General features: G+C 38.6%; 2 protein-coding genes across 2 annotated transcripts; both read left to right on the forward strand.

The window, feature by feature from the left end:
- Positions 1-2,120: 2,120 nt before the first annotated feature.
- LOC125479878 (two-component response regulator ARR5) lies at positions 2,121-4,310 on the forward strand. The gene is made up of 5 exons (XM_048590027.1): positions 2,121-2,303; positions 2,408-2,484; positions 2,595-2,672; positions 2,795-2,865; positions 3,712-4,310. Exons 1-5 carry the CDS (start codon positions 2,141-2,143, stop codon positions 4,004-4,006), a joined length of 684 nt encoding a protein of 227 aa, XP_048445984.1. The 5' UTR covers positions 2,121-2,140; the 3' UTR covers positions 4,007-4,310.
- A 4,823-nt stretch (positions 4,311-9,133) lies between these two features.
- Positions 9,134-15,905, forward strand: LOC125479715 (protein EDS1L-like). The gene is given in 7 exon segments (XM_048589436.1): positions 9,134-9,339; positions 13,044-13,114; positions 13,117-13,412; positions 14,064-14,816; positions 14,933-15,296; positions 15,299-15,449; positions 15,451-15,905. Coding segments are annotated over 7 exon segments (2,049 nt in total). The 3' UTR covers positions 15,659-15,905.
- The last annotated feature ends 4,314 nt before the right edge of the window (positions 15,906-20,219 follow it).

Consider the following 20,219-nt stretch of genomic DNA (forward strand, 5'->3'; position numbering starts at 1 on the left):
GATTTAAGAGCATTGTCATATCCATTCAAGATATTGAGGAGATAACTCAAACTTGTTTGACAGATTTAGGTTAGCTATACTTAGGGTTTGTTTGGAAAGTGTTGTTAAATGATTGAAAGGGCTTTTAATGAAGATATTTTTAGAATGTAAATCTTGAAAAACACTTAAAGTGCTTCTTGAAACTAAAATTATTTTTTTTAAAAACGTTTTGAGTCATTTTAAAAAAAAAATACAAATCTCAAACGAGCCATTACTTGATGGATATCATTGGATCACCTAACCATGATCTTGGCTTGCAATTCATGCTATCCAAGGTCGATGTGTTGTCCCTTGGAACCTTCTTGCCATTATTGATGACATCAGGTGGTTGGCTACAAAGTTTTCAAGCATTAGTGAAAATAATTTTGAAACCAATTATTAGTTAAATGCATGTGAATCTTGAAAAAACACTTGAATTGCTTCTTGCAAAAAGCACTTCAAATGCTTTTGAAACTAAAATCATTTTCTCTAATAGCGTTTTGAGTCATTTATCCCTTTGTGATTATGGCCTAACCATCAATGTGACATACTCGCACTATTCATCTCAAACATTATATTTTTCGATTATCTATTCATCTTAAACATTCTTACATACAATGATATATTAACATATATAACAAGGAATCATTACGGAGTGTCTCAGTAGTTAAGGACGAATTCAATATCCGTATTCCACACAGCACGTCATGGATTTGATTCTTGTCACTTGTCACTCTCGAAACGATCGACTTTCATGACGAAGTCACCTACTTGTCCCTTAAAAAAACATATATAACAAGGAGTTTGAAAATATTGAGAAAGCAGCTCATCGGCAGATTCTCAAGATTTTGTAAGAAAATTTGATGGAAAAAAAATATAGCACAAACACTATTGAAAGATTTGCCATGGACCAAGTTGCTTTGAAATTTCAGCTACAAAACAAGTAATCACAATGTTTATTGTCTATATGTCACTGGGCGTGGATGGGTCCACGGGTCTGAATCCACTGGGTCCCATTTTGGCTGAGGTTTTGACCGTTGGATTCAGCATACTGGATTGTAACAGAAATATTTAAATCTGAAACCGAGAAACTTCAACAAAGTCAAAAGACTACACCTTTCCACTGCAACCCCACAAATCTAAATACAGATCTTCCAAATCAAAGTTAACGTTATACATTTTCTTTGACGGTGGCCATTTTCATACGTAATTTTGCTTTGGAACATTTATTATTATTAATCTATTTATCAATCCTATATTTTATTTCATTGACGTACATTTATACGTAGATTAAGGTTAGTCGGTCGAGTCAATGGATTTATTTTTTATATATGAGTCACAGTCCTTCAAAGATAGATTGGAAAAAAAAAATCTTATGTCCAGCACTCGGATTAGAATTTTTACGACCACACAAGCAAAACCAAGACTACCCACATGTTGTTGCACTTGTGCCGCGTCAAATTATTTTAAATTACAGGGTTAGAAACTCGAATTTGAGTACATGAAGACTACCACTTGAATAAACCTGCACTGTTTATTACTAATTTCACTAACACGATCATGTAAATTTAAGACATTTAGACCATGATGTAAACAAATGAGGATCAGGACAATGTACTCGTATCCTTTGCACCATAATTCAATTCTTATATCGCGTAAATTAATATTGGTTTGCATATATCCTTTTTATAACACGTCGCTTATTCGTGTTATATTATGTTGTTTACTCGTGTTATAAAACGTGGACGAATAAAAACAATCCGGTCACACTAAGAAAAGTCATCCCTTAAACTCGAGTAAATATACAATAAATAAGGATTGACAGGACAATAGACAAGTGGGGCGGTATGATACTCTCTGCTAGATTTGCAAAGAGAAAACAAAATCTCATATAGATATATCGGATCCTCAGAATCTCAGCTTTAGCCTTTTACCTATTTAAAGCATAACCCACCCACCTCTCTCTCTAATTTCCATTTCGGACGCTTTCCCCCCACAGTAATATATCACACACCTTCCTCTCACCCGCCACAACAAAACTCTTCATACATTTTCTTCATCTCCTCTGTGTTTTTCGCTGTTTCCACGCGGACCATTTTGAACTGAACCGCTCAGAAGCGCAATGGCGAAGGCAGGCGAGATTCTCAGGCGGAATCTGACCGAAAGTTTTGATCTTTCCGGTGATTCGCAGATGGGTTCCGGCGAGCTGCATGTTCTTGCTGTGGATGACAGCCACGTGGACCGGAAGGTCATTGAACGCCTGCTCAAGATATCATCCTGCAAAGGTACGCGTGCACCCGGGATTAGTCTTTGATTTTTTTTTTTTTTTTTCTTGGAAATCTTTTTTGATTGGTAGGTTTATGAACTGAGTTGATATTTGTTTTTGCAGTGACGGCTGTTGACAGTGGGACGAGAGCGCTGCAATATCTGGGCTTGGATGGAGAGAAGAGCTCGGTTGGGTTTGATGTAAGAAAACTTTTGCCTTGAATCTGTTTGGTTTCCGAGAAAATGGTGGAAAAAGATTGACATTTTCTCAGTTGCCCAACGGAAAATGAAACGTCTTTTTGTGGTTGCAGAACATGAAGGTGAATTTGATCATAACGGACTACTCAATGCCAGGGATGACAGGATATGAACTGCTAAAGAAAATCAAGGTTAGCGCCCTTTAATCTTGTTTTAATCACGATTAAGGAGTAAAGTAGATGATTTACAATTGAATTCTGAGTATATCATGGCTGTTACTTGGAGATTAATTTTTTGATTTGCATATGAACAGGAATCATCGGCTTTTCGAGAAGTTCCGGTGGTGATCATGTCATCGGAGAACATCCTGACTCAAATTGATAGGTATATTTTCGGACTAAGAATGTCTATTTTATGTTTTACTAATACTTTAGTTTAAATTTAAAATTTTTCGGACTAAGGATGACGTTCCCCAGTCGTTGCAAAGCGGAGAGCTTTTTTGGCTTGGGTTCGCACTTTTACTTGATTTGTTTTAAATCATAAGCCAGAATGATTAAATTGTGAATTAGACATATAACCTAGGAAATTTGGTAATTAATTTCGGTTGAGATTTTGATGTTACACCATTGTTTTTATCTTTTTGTCAGATCAGTATGGATTATTCTGGTTTCTGATCTTCATGATCTGCAGACCTGATATGAAATTTCTTAAAAAAATGGACCAAATTTTAAATAATAGGAAAAAAGATTGGTGTTTTTCCTAAATTAAGTAAAATATGTTAGGCACCACATGAGAATGCCATCAAATAATGTGATGTCATTTTCCTCAAGAATCTTTTGGGGATCAACCAAATCTTATAAAATAGTCTTCACATGGTTGGTTCAATTACATTAACAATAACAATTATTATTATATTTTCTTTTATTGTTTAATATTTTCCAGGTATTAATCATAACTTTATTAATTAATAAAACCTTCTTTCTCAACTAAAAAAAGTAAAAAGACAAATTAATCTTCTATCATAAAAAAAAAAAAATTATGGGCAATAATGTAATTTTAGGTTTAAATTTTACTGTTTTTTATTGAAGCTTTAGGGGCATCACATAGTTGCGGAAAGTCTCTTGTTAAACTAAGTTTTGGGACAATCATGAGTTATAATCTCTCTTTTGGTGCTTAATGTGTTTTAGTATATTCTTTGACTGATCAATTTCTTACAACTTTGTTTTACAGATGCTTAGAGGAAGGAGCTGAGGACTATATAGTGAAGCCGGTGAAGCTTTCCGACGTGAACCGGTTGAAAAACTTCATGATGGGAGGAGGAGAAAAAAAAGAAACTGAAGAGAAAAAAAATCACAAAAGAACATTTTCAGTTGACTACAATGCATCATCAACTCCCTCCCCTTTACCGCAGCTTACGCAACCGTTCGCTTGCAATCTAGCATCGTCTCAGCTGCCACCTTTGTCGCCATCATCGCCGTTGCCATGTTCGTCATCAAAGAGACCGAGATTGCACAAGATGGATTGATTATGTCTCTGCCATTAGGGTTTTTGGAACTTCACTTTTGACACACACCGTCCCCCATTTTGCATGATAGAGAAATTCCTGTTGCCTGTGTGTTATGTTAATTTTCTTCCACTGCCATATGTAAATACCAGCACCAAACTTTCACTTGGACCAGGGAAAAAGAAGGGGGGAAAGAGCAGACATACATGAAAGTCTTGGATTAAAATGTCTTTTTGCTTCCAACTCTTTGTTGATTTTGCATGTAAATCTCAATACAGTCAAAGAAAATCCCAAACATTTGAGGGGGAATATTATGTTGTCTCAATATTCTTTTTTTCTTTGGTGTGGTATATTTACATACGATATGATATTTACAAAGATAATTTTACAATCGATTTAACTTAATATTGCACTCACTATCTATCTATATATATATATATATATCATCCTTACATCTGTATAAATTCAATAATATTCTACAACATAATTAAAATTGGATACCAATAGAATGACTATCTGATAATTTTATTATCAAACTTAATGTTTTGTTTTGCATCTATGTGAATACTAACGCTATTCTACAACTATACCAAGTACCGATAAATTATCTGAAAATTTAATATCAAACTCACTATATATCGTTCTTGTATTCATGTGAATCGAACAATCTTCTATAACTAAAGGGAAACGTGGCTCTAGACCAACTAATGGTGTACAATCATTCAAAATGATTCAGTATCCGATTTTGTGTCATTTTTCCCCTTTGGTGTGTTGGAACAATGGAATAACTTCACGTGGTGTGTTTATGCACGCTGCTTCCAGAAACCCTACTTTGGTGCCAAATATTTTGTCAATGGGGTCAGGATGGAAAGATTTGAAGTAAACATGTGGGGAGATGCAGACCCCTTGAATCATTAGCCTCACTGGTTAAAAGGGACCCAATTCATATATAAGATTCCACCTATGAGGTTTCTTCGATGCTTTCCTTCTTTCCTTTTTCAGGTCCACAGAGGACACGGTCACGCGGTTCAGTAGATTTCCATGTCCATGAAGGCTTACCACTTTTTGAACATGAGGTCAAGCGTTTGTTACGAGAGTATGCTAGTATCAGTCGCTCAAGTATTTGCATGTGATTATGAGACTTTGCAAAGTGAGTTATTTGTGCATTGGTAATTGTGGACCGCAAGGGCGGAGCCAACTATAGGCTTCCTGTATAAACTTATTTTACACTCCATGCTTTGATAACAAAAGGAAAATATTATCCCATTTTTGTATAAATTTTTAGCTCCACAATTGATGGACCATTGATCTGTTATGAGAGTAAACCTTGAATGCATTTTGAGTATGTTGGCTCATTGATTATGTGTTGTGGGACTCACCTTGCATTAACAACTTACAGTCGCTCATGCACATGCCGTGGCACTCTTATTTCAAATGCTAAAGATGCAGATCATATATACTTCGACTGCAAGCTCTAAATCCATACATCTATGGTGAGCTCAAGAGCTTTAGATTTGTTGAAGCAATATGGCATATTGAAGGCTCATTTAACTTTGTTAATAACGAATAATTAAAGCACATTTCAATATTATTTTTTTATATTATAATTTGATAACCAAACAATGCTAATAGAACATACATGGAGGCAAAGATGGCATACATTATTCTATCACTATCACCATGCACATCGTACTCAACAATGAAGATTGGGGAAAAAAAAAAAAAAAATCTCGGATGCAAAAATCAGTACTCTTAGTTACTTGATTTATAAGTCACTTACCACACGACGATAAAAATACCAAAGCGACAGGAAGCTTTAATATACTATCATCTAGTGCTCATCTTTTGACGTTTTAGTGTTCATCGGGTTTTATTTTTATTAAAATTTCGAAACTCTTTCTATTTATGATGTCAACAAAATTTTAAATTCACCAGCTGGGAGTAGAATTCTGCACACCAAGTCCAAATTTAAAACATCCATATTCCATACATGGAATTGAAAAAATCCCACCAACATCTCCAGTTCCTTGGATTTGGCGTAATCTATTGTTTTACAAAAGCACTTGTCACCTACCTACTTTTCTGAGAAGTTGTTTTCCGGATTATTCTCTTGTGGTTTCTCCGGTGTGTAACCCTGGCGATGCCACGGTCCAATGGAACAGTACTTACCGAGACAATTGCAGCAGCAGCTGTAGCCGTAGCCACGCTTGCTATTGCTGGAATCTTGTTCTTCCTCTACAGATTCCTCGTTGCTCGCCGCAGCACAAAAGGCAAGGAATATGGGAGTTTTCGCCGCAAAGAAGTTGAGATGAATCGCGAGGAGTTTAGGCAATGTGGTGGGAATGTGAAGGGGTTGATTGTTAGTGAAAATGGGGTGGTTGTTATAAACTTGAGGAAATTGGAAGCTGGACAAATTGATACAATTTCTCTAAAGATTATGTTTAACCCGAGTTATGAAGAATAAAAAAGGGTGGATTCTACGCCGTCTGATTTGATCAACATAATCAATTGGTAAAAAACCATTTTCTCTACATACTCCAAGATCTCGAAGAACAATTTCACCTATAGTGTTGGAAAAGCATGCTCTAGAATCACAGCCTCCTCCACCACCCCAACTAATCTACGCTGCCACCACCTCAACCATCACCACCACCAACACCACCACCACCTCCTCCACTACCACCACCACCGCCACCTATTGTGGTAAAAAAGAATCCTCTACTGCCTCCTTTGCCTCCTAAGGCAGGTGGTTCGGCTTTGTCACTTAAACCGCCGACTCTGCCTAAAGGCAGAGCAAGCAACAAGAGCTGGGAAGAGGCTTCAACCGGGGAGGAGGGCTTAAAAGCAATCCGTGGCGGGCAAACGAAGCTGAAGCCGCTGCACTGGGATAAGGTTATGGCAGCTGTTCATCATTCAATGGTCTCGGATCAACTCAATGACGGATAATTTAGGTAACCAAATCTCACTCTTATTATATTATACTTGAAACTAAAAACTAAAATGGTTATTAAACGAGCGTACTATCTTGTTTTTTATGTCATGGCTCTAATCATAACTTAGACAATTGTGTATGTTATATGCAGATTTGGTGATGAGCTTATGGAAAATCTCCTTGGATATTCCACAATTAAAATCCAATCCTCTGAGAGAATTAACCACTTGACTTCAGCTTCAAGCAAGCCAAACTCTTGCCCCAACACCTCAGGTTTCATCCTAGATACTCGAAAGTCTCTGAACACCGCTATAGTGCTAAGGTCTCTCGCAATCTTTCGAAAAGAAATTGTAAATGCTCTCCTTGATGGACAAGGACTTGGTGCTGCTGCACTAGAAAAGCTCACAAAAATTTCATCAACCAAAGAGGAAGAAGCAAAAATCCTCCAATTCAGTGGAAACCCTAGTAAGCTAGCACTTACTGAATCTTTCCTCTACCACATTTTGAAGGCTGTTCCTTCGGCATTCACACGTTTCAATGTGATGCTCTTCATAGAAAACTACGATCCTGAAGTCCTTCACCTCAAGGAGTCCTTGCAAACACTTGAAATTGGGTGCAAGGAGCTAAGAACCCGCGGGCTCTTGCAATTCTCAAAGCCGCCAATAGAGGCAGTGCACAAGGCTTCAACCTAAGTGCTCTTCTAAAGATATCCGATATAAAACATACTGATGGAAACGCTGCTCTACTTCACTTTGTGGTTGAACAAGTAGCTCAATCAAGGGAAGAGGCTTTGTGATAAATCAAAACCGCAGCTTTGGAAGAAACAGTGCTCAAAGAAGCTAAACTAGTACACTGAATTCAGATAAGCTAACCCCTGAAGAACGAAGAAAAGAGTACTTAATCCAGGGTTGTCAAAGCTAGAAGGGTTGAGCATTGGAACTAGCAGCAACCATCGAGTATGAAAGCTTAATCCACATGAGCTCTACTCTAAGCAACCATGTCAGTGAAATCAAGAAGCTTTTGACAGAGAATGGCAATGCCGAGAGAGGAGGGTTATGGAGCTTGTGAGGAAAATAACCGAGTACTACCAAGCAGGAGCTTTGAGAGACAAAGGAGGTGCACCATTCAATTGTTTGTTACTGAGAAAGATTTTTTAGACATGGTTGCTCTTGTTTGTGCTGAAACTACAGAAGAAGAGTTCTACGAAAGCAAAAGTGGTAGGATCATGGTCACCTCCACTGTAACCTTCAAGCATAACATCAAAGAAGTTGATAAACTTTCCACTCACATATTGTTTCAGATGTGTCATGGACATCTTCCGGTGAATCAGAAAATGAATTCTGAACCTGATGTAATATAGTTTTCTAAAATTATTGATATTTATTCTTTGAGTTCTTTTCCTTTCCCTGAAGTTGCTCGGCAACCCAATGGCAAGAACATCCCAGGTCCCAATTTCCCAAGGGGAATTGCCAAAGAAAAAGCATTAGCAATGCCCTGTGAAGTGCGACGAACTTTCAATTTGGTTATGAGCTCCCTAAGCTTTCATTTCGTACCAATGTTTAGCAAGGAATGTGTGGGGTTGTATCACGGCTTTACTGCAATTAGTAGTAAAACCGATACTAGACTTTTACATTCTTCAACAATTAGAACTAATTAAAAACTCTAATTAAAAATAAAAGTAGAGAGATACTAAATCGACAAAAAACCCCTTATATATACCACGCTTAAGTGCCTCTTTAGTATCCCTCCCGGGTTCCATTTAGTTAAAAATTGGCCTAATCCGATAAATGGTCCTCATGGTCGTAGGGTATTTTGAAGATAGCCCCTGTACTAAAAAAATTCGGATTTAAACCCCTGTGATCTAAGTTTGACATTTTTCCGTTAATAGCTTAGGTGGGTCTCACACAATCCCACATTGAGGGACGACAAGTCATCGGTCTTGACCCGCAACACCTCCTCCGACGCGTCTAGGCAGGAGCAGAAGACCCTGGCGATCTCGGAATCGCTGTCAGCCGCGAATCTCATCTTGCCTTCCTTGTCCATCTCGGCCCGTAGCCACACCCGGGCGATGCAGCCCATGACCCGGTTCGAATCAACCCGACCCCGAGTCATCAAACGGCGGGAGGAGAGCCGCGTAGTGCAACAGGCGTTTAACTCTGTCGATCGGCTCAGGGAGAGATTGGAACTCGGAGATCAAAGTTTGGAGTTTTAAGGGGATGAGCTCGGCAGTTTGGGAGGAGAGGGAGAGGGTGAGGGCGAAGCAGGAGAAAGGGGAGGCGGAGCCAGGGTTTTGGGGAGGCGGCGGCGGATGCTTTAATGGGTTGGGATTGGAAGACGGCGGCGTTTGGATGCATTTGAGGGATTTGAAGGGTGTGGGCTGGGGAGGTGGCTGGAAAGTGCTGAACTTGAAAGGGAGTGACTTGTTGGGCTTGAAAGAAGAATAGGAGGAGGAGGAGACTCTGAGCGCCATGGTTGTTGCAGAGGAAGCATCATTGGGGAGGGAAGAGAGAGAGAGGGTTAAAGGTGGAGGCACCTGCAAGCTACTAACGGAACGGAAGTTCTAATTTGGGCATAAATCCTAATCGAGTTACGCCCCAGCGGTTTAAATCCGAATTTTTTAACCATAAAAGCCATTTTTTGAATACCTTAAGACAATAGAATCCATTTATCCAATTAGCCCTTAAAAATTTGTAATCAGTTTTATTTCCGTAGAACAAAAAAGCAAAGTCGTTGGTCTCTGACTCCTACTATTCATTCGGGCTCAATTTCTAGGAAATTCCCAAATCTGAAAAGCATAAAAAACAAAAATCATTGGTCTCTGACTCCAATTATTCATTCGGGCTCAATTTCTCAGAAAATTCCCAAATCTGAAAGCACAAACATTTCCTTCAAAGACGAGGAAAGAGAACATTCAAAGAAAATGGAAGGAAAAGACCTTGCAGCAAGCAACAAAAACAAAGCAGTTTGATTGTCACCAATAGCAGGAATATTTACTGCAGAATATTTCAAACCCTTAAGAGTTAAATAGGACATTAAACAAAAACTAACTTTTAGGACAGTTCTTAGAAGTTTAGAGAAATGCTAAAGAGACTTTTAAAAGTTTCTGATCTCTCTATCCTCTTATATTTTCGGTACAATATTTTAAATTGTCGGGATGAAATTGATGTTAAATTGTGAGTTGGCAGAAAGTTTATGGAAAGTCTCACTTTGAGAGAGTTTTTTTAGCATTTTTTCTCTCAAAGTAGGAGATTTTCTGTCACCTCATGTTTTTGACACATTATTTTATAATATTGCCATAAAAATTTACGTTAAACTGTGATGTGATAGAGAGTCTATAAAAAATCTCAATTTAAGAGTCTTCTCAGCATTTCTTCAAGTCTCCCAAAGTCAATAAACCGCATCGACCAAATTCTAACAAAAAGGAATTGTTTAGGCTTTTTATATTAGCACCCCGTAAAATGTTGAATGCACTCCACATTAAAATTTAATATTAAATAACTTATTTATCCTATCATGCAATGACAATTTTGACATTATTAGGTTAAAAAAAATTATATTTACACCTCAAATCATTTTTAACGTATTATTTATCTTCTTCACCTATCAAAACCCCTTCGACCCGCTATTGTTGAATAAAACTCTAACCAATGAAATTACAAACATGTTGATTGAGAAAAAGTTATGTTTGACGAATGAAACACGAAATCGATATTTCGGAAGCTTCACATAAGGTAAGACTTCATATTATTTATTATTTTAGTGATTTTGACGACATCGATAATTATTTAATCTTGCTTTTGATGCGTTATTCAAGCTTCTATGTTCGTATTCATCTTTTAGGGATCACATGGATTACATAAAGAATTAAACACCAAAAATTACCACCAAATATTAAAAATAGACGACATGGGTTTTAGTGGTGGAATTGAAAACAACCCAAATATGCTTTAAATCCCAAGCGGCATCTTTTGTCAAAATTTTAGTCACCATTTTTTGTCAAAATTAAAAGCTTTATAAGATTTGAGAAATGTGGGGTGCATAGAAAATATGGGATGCATATAGAGAATGTAAGGTGTATATTAAGAATGTGGGATGTAAGGGTATATGGGGAAGTATGTGGGGTGTATTAAGATAATTTTTAATTGAAAAAGCAAATGTAGGATGTATTAAGTATGTGTGGTTTATTCAACAATTTGTGGGGTGTTAATATAATAAGCCATTGTTTAATGACAATAAAAAAAAAAAAAAGTAGTTTAATTTTCGCGAATAGCAGGAATATTTCCTGCAAAATATTCCATGGTGATCATCGTCATCGTCATCCTTAGCTTGCATGATACGGCGGGAATGTGAGGCCCTCCGCCTTCTATGGTGATCATCGTCATCCTCCTCCATTGCGAATGCCTCATCTCCACCTCCACCTTGGTCAAGATTGACCAATTCTTCCTGTTGTGCCAACAACCTTTTCTGCTGCTCTTGCAACTGTTTATACGCTCTCCTTGAAGAAGATATTGTAAGAACTCAAGATTTGAAAATGATAAAGAAGAATTCTGAGCTAAAAAAAAGGATTGAGTTTAGTGTGAGGATGGATGTAGGGATGTAGGGTTTATATGGACAAAAAAGAAGAAGATGAGGTTCAGGACAATGCCACGTGGCACTACGTGATTGGTTGAAAATCTTAGCGGAAATCTATTAAAAAAATAGTACGTTCGGATAATGACACGTGGCGTGACGAGATTGATTAAAAATCTTATCGAAATCTTGCCTAAATTATTGTAAACAGGAAGTGACACGTGAGTTGTCGGAATTGGTTGAAAATCTTAGCGGAAATCTATTCAAAAAATAGTACGTTCGGATAATGACACGTGGCGTGACGAGATTGGTTAAAAATCCTATCCGAAATTAAAACTATTTTTTTTTATTATTTTATAAAAAATTATTTAATATTTTAAATGGACTGGGTGCCAGCGCATTTTGTAGGGGTGGAGATCGTTTGTGCCAGCGCATTTTTAGACTAGGTGCCAGCACATTTTTTTTGGGGTGGAGATGCTTTGGCCTATTACTGTTCATTGAGTCTGTTACTGTTCAATTAAGTGGATAAATAGGCTGGGTGCTGGCGCAAAGTGGATAGGGGTGGAGTTGCTCTAAGAGTTAATTAGGACATTAAACAAAAACTAATCACTTTTAGGACGGTTCCTAGAAGTCTAGAGAAATGCTAAAGAGACTCTCAAAAGTGAGATTTTCTATAAAAATTTCTGTCATCTCATATTTTTGACACAATATTTTATAATATGACATGAAAATTAACATTAAACTATGACGAGATAAAGAGTCTATAGAGAATATAATTCGGCATTTTTTTGAGTCCTCCAAAGTCAATAAACCGCGTCCACCAAAGTCAATAAAAAAGGAAATGCTAAATGACAATAAAAAAAACAAAGCAGTTTAATTTTCACCAATAGTAGGAATACACCCAGGAAGATCCTCGCAACCTTAAAAGTTAATTAGGACATTAAACAAAAACTAATCAGTTTTAGGACAGTTCCTAGAAATTGTGGTTGCTTACGGTACAAGAACATAAAATTTAAGCCGCGTCAACCAAAGTTAATAAAAGAATATTTTAATGATGCCACTCATTATTATACTCTAATAGTATTTCTCTTCACTTGTAATTGAGAGTTTTATGTTCGATTATTGTCAAAGACGGATTTGAACCACATTATTACTAGCCATTATGAGACTTAACCCATTCCCGCATCCGCTTGTAGAGATAATATCGTTTGCTTTAAAAAAAAAGAAGTTTTAACGAAAAGCTACGATACTGTTTACTTTAACGAAAAATCATATTTTTACACTAAAAAGTCAATCCTAATACTATTCACTTTATCCTTTAGTTTCTTTATCATTAAAACTCAAAGTTTTCAAGTCATTTTCATTAGTTTTTTTTAAAAAAAAGAAGGTTTAATGACAATAAAGCCCATCATTATACACCCAAAAGTCAGCACAAGCCTAAAGTCTTGGTCAATCTTCAAGGGCATTCTTGTAATTTGAGTCCACCATGCATTCTCCAGCTTTCCTATAAAAGCAAGAGCAACCAGAAACATACCAAAAACAACAAATTAAATTCAGAAAATCGGGAAGTGAAAGGCTTGGAGAGATGCTGGATATAGGGGAGGAGACTATCAAGAAAAGCTGCTCTCTTGCCTTCAGGCACACAAATCCCCAGGTGATCCGTTTCTTGTGGAGAACTCTGCTGCAGGATCATCAGATGTTATCAGCTTTCCTGCAGGAACTTGGTCTGTGGAGAGTTTGTTTTCTGGAGAAAGTCCTTTTGGAGAAGCAAAAGTCGATCTCGAACTCTTTCCTTCCTTGAAAAGTGTTGGGAACTATGATCCAGCTGCAAAGCCAGAAGAGAGAGACTTTGCAACTGCAACTATCAACCAAGCATTCGTTGACAAAGTTAAACAAGTATTGGACAATTCCCAGCTGAAAATTAAGGTACTGTTTAAAATTTGAATACATTTGGCAATTGTTTAAAATTTGAATTGCCATAATGCTATTAGATATTGTTTCTGTGTTACGGAGTAGGCAATTATACTTACTAAACTCGTTTGAATGTGCTTTTAAAATAACTGAAAACGTTTTTGGTGGAAATGTTTTTAGAACCTATTTTTAGTAAAAATGCAAGTGAATCCTGAAAAAGCATTTAAAGTGCTTCTTGTAAGAAGTACGTAACCGTGCTTCTTGCAGAAAGCACTTTGGAACCTAAAATCATTTTCTCTAAAAACACTTTTAGTCATTTTAAAAGTATATCCTGGAAAAAGATTTAAAGTGCTTTTTGTAAGAAGCATGTAACTGTGTTTTTTACAGAAAACACTTCAAGTGATTTTGGAAACTCAAACCATTTTCTCTAAAAACACTTTCAATCATTTTAAAAATACATCCAAACGATGTGTCTAGTCATGGAAAAACTTGCGAATGAGTTTGGATTTATATTTGGATTTATATATTTGGACAAAGTTAAATTAACAGACCGGATTTCGGTTGAGCATATTACAGCAAAATTTGAGGCATATAAATACGATGTGCTGTAGGCCAATTCAATTGTAATTCGTGTTGTCATTCACTCTTAAATCTTAACTTTTTCAGGTGCAAGAGGCTATCAATGCAAAGAAGAGAATAATATTTACTGGCCACTCTACCGGCGGTGCAATTGCTGCGTTTGTCACAATATGGTTCTTGGAAAATTTCTCGAAAGAAAACAGTGGATCGTTCTTCTGTGTGACTTTCGGATCTCCCCTTATTGGTGACCACATTATTTCTCATGCTCTTAGGAGAGAAAATTGGTCTGAATACTTCATACATTTTGTCATGAGATATGACATTGTCCCTCGGATTTTGCTTGCTCCTCTGTCATCCATTCGACAAGAATTCGAGCAAATCCTCCCCTTCTTCGATCCAAATTCCTCTGAGTACAAGAGTCAATCAGTTGGATCATCCCAGGCGGCCTTGGATCTGTTTACAAAGGTGATGAGCAGTGCATCATCTGTTGCAAGCAGTGCCGCCTCTAAACTGATGGGGAGTCCAAATCTACTACTCGAAACTGTAACGAAGTTCATTAACCTAAGCCCTTACAAACCTTTTGGCACTTATATTTTCTGTACCGGGAATGGGAAACCGGTTGCCTTGAAAAACCCCGAAGCTGTCTTGCAACTCTTGTTCTTTACTTGTCAATTAAACAACGAAACTGAAAGGGCAACAATCGCCAGTAAATGCTTGGACCAGCACTTGGGATACTATGATGAACTTGACGGTAGCTTGGACATGAAGAGTGTGACTTGTGAAGATAACTTAGAAATGCTCAACTTAGCGTCAGATGGTATCTTTGATGACCTTGGCCTGGTAAGTACTTTTTTTCCTTTACAAATGTACTTAAAAATAAAAACGTTATCACACGAGCCCTATTATTATATCTTGGGTCTGTAGCGTGTTCTGATATTTTTCTTGTAATATTGCAGAGTGCAAGAGCTAGACAATGCGTTCGCGCAGCAGGTGTATTTCAGAAGCAAAAACAAGAAAACAAGGTCAAATTTGATTCAAAAAAGGTAAAAATGGAGGAAGAAATGAAAAAACTAAGAGACTACCGAGGCTTGTACGAGGACAAAGTGGGATACTATGACGCGTTCAAACTTCAAGGGGTGAAGAAAGATTTCGAAGCGAATGTGAGTAGGCTTGAACTTGCAGCCATATGGGATGAGATTACTGAAATGCTGAAAAAATACGATCTTCCTGATGAATTTGAGGCTATGTCAGACTGGGTAAAGCTCGGAACTGAATTTCGCAACCTTGTTGAGCCTCTTGATATTGCTAACTTCTACAGGCACGCAAAGGAGAAGACACTGGAGTTTATATGAAGAGAGGCAGGCCAAAGCGTTACAAATACACACAAAGATGGCTCGAGCACGAAAAGAAACTGCCAGTAGGTTCCCGGGGGGAATCCTGCTTTTGGGCCGAGTTGGAGGAGTTGCACAAACTTTGGCAAACTCCAGGCAGTGAACACGGAGAAAAAGAGAGTCTTGAACCTTCAGGAACAAGTAGGGAAATGGATTGAGGATGGGGTTCTCGGCATGGATGTCTTGAAGTCGGCCACCTTCGAGGCGTGGTGGAGAGAACTCCCCCCTGGCCTCGAAACTGAAACTATTTCAGGACTCATGACTGGTGCAGGAAATAGCCAAGTGGAGTAGTACTAACAAGTAATTAAGTGATAATTAGGGGGCAGAGCTAGGGTTAGCACCATAGCCACTGGTCAGACAGTGTGCCTGCCTCCGGCTCTGCACCCAAGTTTGAATCCCCTCTCCGCAGTTTTACTGTTTGTTGTGTCTGTGTTTTGTTTTGGTATGGTTTTGGTTTCAAGTGCCGTTTTCATTTGTAATGGTTTTGGTTCCAGATGTGCAATAAATGTTCAGCAAAAATAACATCTATAATTTCTTAGATGCATTGACACTCAGCTTATTTAATCTGCTCATAGTGAATAGTGATAGGCCCCATGATCAATTTAATTGGCCAAATCATCTCCATCCCTAAAACTAAATAGCTTAGTCAATTTTATTAAAATATTATTAATTTCTGACTTTATAAAAAAATAATATTAATTTTTGACATTTTATTCATTTTTTTTAAAGTTTTTTGCCGAAAAATTTGGATCGTTGATCAGAAAATCAAACGGTCCTCATTGTGCCACATCAGTACCCACTAATTTTAATTTTCAAATTTTTTTTTACCATTGTAATCCAACAGCCCATAAAAGTTGCCGTTGGAAATCCAAAAGTCCTCATTGTGCCACGTATCCACAAGGAAGAACCACATATTGTGCCTGCACAGTGGGCCCACCTTTGCGATGATGTCGGCCACTCGCGACCACACGCTTGGCACAAAAAAAAAGAAAAGAATATCAGGTGGCTGACGTCAGCCTGTCGTCATGTAGGCCGGTCTCTAGCTCAACATGTTTTGGGCTGGCCTATGGGCTGGCTTGGGCTGGGTGCCAACCTATTTAGATGGGCTGGAGGGTTTTTAATGGGTGCCAGCCTATTTTTTCCACTTTGGATCAGCCTATGTGCTTGGGGTGGACTTGCTATATCGTTTGGTATGCAGACGGGACGGGACGGGACGGAACGGAATGGGATGGGACGGGACGGGACAGGACGGAACGGAGCGGGAGCAAAGATGCCCTCGGATGGAAACAAGGAGGAAGAAGAAGGAGACGGAGAGGTTATAGTTTTGTGTTCCACGGATGTGGAACGAGTCGTTCCAGGGGGTGAGGTGGAACGAAAATTCATCCAAAACTCGTCTCGTGGAACAACTCGTTCCATCCGTTTTAGGCGCACCAAACGTGGGACGGAACGCCTTATCCCACTCTTTTCCGTCCCGTCCCACGTACCAAACGGTACCTAAAGGTACCACGAGGGTCGCAAAATCACACGTGTTGAAGTTGTGTGTCTCGATACATGCCATGAACATATATGGGCATAAAAACAAAAAACAATGCCTTCTCTCTAGCTCTATTTCGCTGTAAATTTCCAAATCAACCGAGCAAACACAATTTCCTGCAAAGTAAGAAGAAACCTTCAACGAAGTGGAAGGCCCGTCAACCAAGTCTTTAAAAATTAAGAAAACAATTTCTTCTAGTCTTCTTTAAGCGAAAGCATATGTGGACCCGGGTGGTCTTGGGACCACCCAGAAATGTGAAAAAGTGCATGTGAAGATCTCTAATGACCATCCAACGGTTTGGACATGTGATAGATGAGAGAATATTTAAACCAAGAAGAAAGATCTAATTTAGACGAAGAGGAGCACAAAGAAGACAACCATGGCTATGCTGCTCTTGGACCTTGGTTCCATAGAAGAAGAAAGACTCCCTCTCCATTTCCCACTTGTCAACTCCCTTTTTTTATTTTTAATTGTTATCCAATCAGGTTGTGCCGCCTAACATTTTAATTAATTAAAAGGTGGTGTATTACTCAAGACTACTTTTTATTAAATTTATTCGACTTCTGAAGAATATTTTGCAAAGTATTATAAACTCTTAATTACTTGAACTTTCATCTTAAGCTACCTGAACTTACTAAACACTAAAGCAAAAATTCAAATATTTTAGGGTGTTATATATTAAATAAATAATTTCAGTTCTCAAAAGTACAGTTTTTTTAGTGTAAATAGACACTTACGTATATGACATATACCTGCCTAGGCCACTTCTACGGGCATAGGATTTCTCACCAAACAACGTTATGCAGGCACCAATCTGCCTCTTGACAGATTTGATCACTCCAATCAACAGCCTGTCACCGGCAGTCTGCCTCACGCTCTGTATCAGCTGCGGGCGCGTTACCTTGTTCTACTGCAAAATCAATCGAAAAGTTCGAAATAAAGTGATCAGGTTGTCATGATTCATGAAGATTAAACATGAAAAACAGAAAATGCCATAAAACTTTGAATTCGTTGCGACAAGCAACAAGCAAGTGCATTTTCTGAGGAGGCAAGAGCTTCGAGAGAATGGACATCAGAGTAGGGAAGCTCATCCAGGGAGATGTGGGGGTGGTCTCAAAGCACTGTGCTGCATAGTTGGAACATCTGAAACAACTGAACATGCAAAACCAGAGTTAAATCTCAGTCCGAAAACCCAAAATCTTCACCAAACCAAACAAGGAACTCAAACCAAATTACCAATTCGAATTTTGAATTGAGCTACTAACCATTAGGGAGAGTGCTAGGAGCCTTGAAACTGATCACATGACAAGGATAACTGTGAGAGTTCACGATAGCACTCCAAACAACATATCTTCTCGGATCGACCAGTTTCCACTCCAGTGTCTACCTCCTTGCAGCTCGATTGCTTTGAGCCCGGCACCACCATTTCTGCCTTCCCCAATATCGCACGGCACAGCAAGATGTGCTTCAGCCCATTTCCATCCACAGCGGACGACAATGCCCCACACAAATGTTCAATACAATCCACTAATTTTTCGATAAAGCTGAAACGTTTCGATATTAAAGATGTCGAACCTTGGCATTCTTGGTTCTCTGTATCCGCAACTCCTCGAGAAATTAGCACAAAACAGGACACTAGTCATATATGAACCTGTTCTTACCACTAAAAACACGTTCATTAATTAGTACAGCTGATTACACGTGTTCTTACTGGTAAGAACATGTTTATTTGTAGAGCTGAAAAATTTACAAGCTAAGAACATGTGTAAATTTTCAGCTCAATCGGAGAATGTGTTATTACCGGTAAGAAGATGTTCATATATAACAAGTGTCATGTTTTGTACTAATTTCTAAAAAAATAATTTTAGGCCTCGAGGTCTACTCCTTCTTAGATCCTCTTTATTGCCTGAATGCAGGACATGACATGTCTTGACACGCTAACCCTCCATTGGCATGTTGAGTGTGAGTTCATGTGGAGGTGATGAAGAAGCTTGTTCCTCGTTTGACGGTTAAGAGGGCTTAAGAACCAAAGTTCGTGCTTATTCTAGGCATGCATAGATAAGGGTTAGTGCTATATGTTTGCTGCTTCCTAACCCTATTGCACGTCGAAAGCGAGTTCAAGTGGCAGCAACGAAGTTTCTTGGTCCCCGTTGAACTCTTCGGTTGACCCTGTTGCCTCGTTTACGATGGGCTCGTGCGAGAACAATGTGGGATACGACGACGCGTTCAAGCTTGAAAAGCACAGGAAAGATTTCGACGCGAATGTGACAAGGCTTGTGCTTGCAGGCATATGGGATGGGATAACTGATATGCTGAAAAAATATGATCTTCCTGATGAAATTGAGGCTATATCAGATTGGGTAGAACTGGGAAATGAATATCGCCACCTTGTCTAGCCTCTTGAAATTGCTAACTTCTACAGGCACGCAAGGGGAGAAGACACCGGAGTCTATATGGAGAGAGGCAGGCAAAAGCGTTACAAATACGCACAAAGATGGCTCGAGCACGAAAAAAAACTGCCAGTACCCCGGGGGAATCCTGCTTTTGGGGAGAGTTGGAGGAGTTGCACAATCTTTCTGGCGACAACCAGGACCACCAGGCAGTGAACAAGGAGAAAAAGAGAGCGTTGAACCTTCAAGGACAAGTAGGAAAATGGATTGAGGACAGGGTTCTCGGCAAGGATGTGTTGAAGTCGTCCACCTTCAAGGCATGGTGGAGCGAACTCCCCGTTGACCTCAAAACTGAAACTATTTCGGGACTTATGAATGGTTGACGAAATATGCAAGTGGATTAGTACCAATTAAGTGATAATATTGGGGGCAGACCTAGGAGTAGTGCCGTAGCCATTGGCATTGACGGTGTGCCACGTGAGGTATACATGCTATGTCAACCAATGAGTTTATCGCGTTGAGTATTGGTTATATGTGGCAATTGTCATATCACGTTGTACATGACTGTGGTAAAAAATTATGGTCTGGCTAGTATTTTCTTTTTAGACATTTTTTTTCTGTACTTACAAACATTCACGTTTTTCTTGAACTTTGGGTGTCATCGATGACGATTTAGCATTGACTTTTAGTCCACCTAAGCCTGTAACGTAACTTGTAACGGTTAGACTCTCCTTTCTATGAAAGTGAACCCCATATTACAGAACAAAGCGTTCCTCTGCCTGGTGGCTCCGACTCTTCACCCAAGTTTGAATCCACTCTCTACAGTTTTCGTGTTTTGCTTTGGTATAGTTTTGGTTACAAGTACAGTTTTCATTTGTAATAGTTTTGGTTCCACACATGCTAGGAATGTTCAGCACAAATAACATCT

This window comes from the organism of the source record quoted next, unplaced genomic scaffold, assembly GCF_019419815.1.
Source record: "Pyrus x bretschneideri cultivar Hongxiangsu unplaced genomic scaffold, Pyrus_bretschneideri_v1 Contig3, whole genome shotgun sequence".
In the NCBI taxonomy this organism is placed as follows: Eukaryota; Viridiplantae; Streptophyta; class Magnoliopsida; order Rosales; family Rosaceae; genus Pyrus; species Pyrus x bretschneideri.

Excerpts from the sequence above, each read along its gene's own strand:
- LOC125479878 (XM_048590027.1), top strand. The coding sequence starts at position 2,141 with ATGGCGAAGGCAGGCGAGATTCTCAGGCGGAATCTGACCGAAAGTTTT. Across the intron at positions 2,304-2,407 it reads CAAGATATCATCCTGCAAAG|TGACGGCTGTTGACAGTGGG; the intron begins GTACGCGTGCAC and ends TTGTTTTTGCAG. Across the intron at positions 2,866-3,711 it reads ATCCTGACTCAAATTGATAG|ATGCTTAGAGGAAGGAGCTG; the intron begins GTATATTTTCGG and ends TTTGTTTTACAG.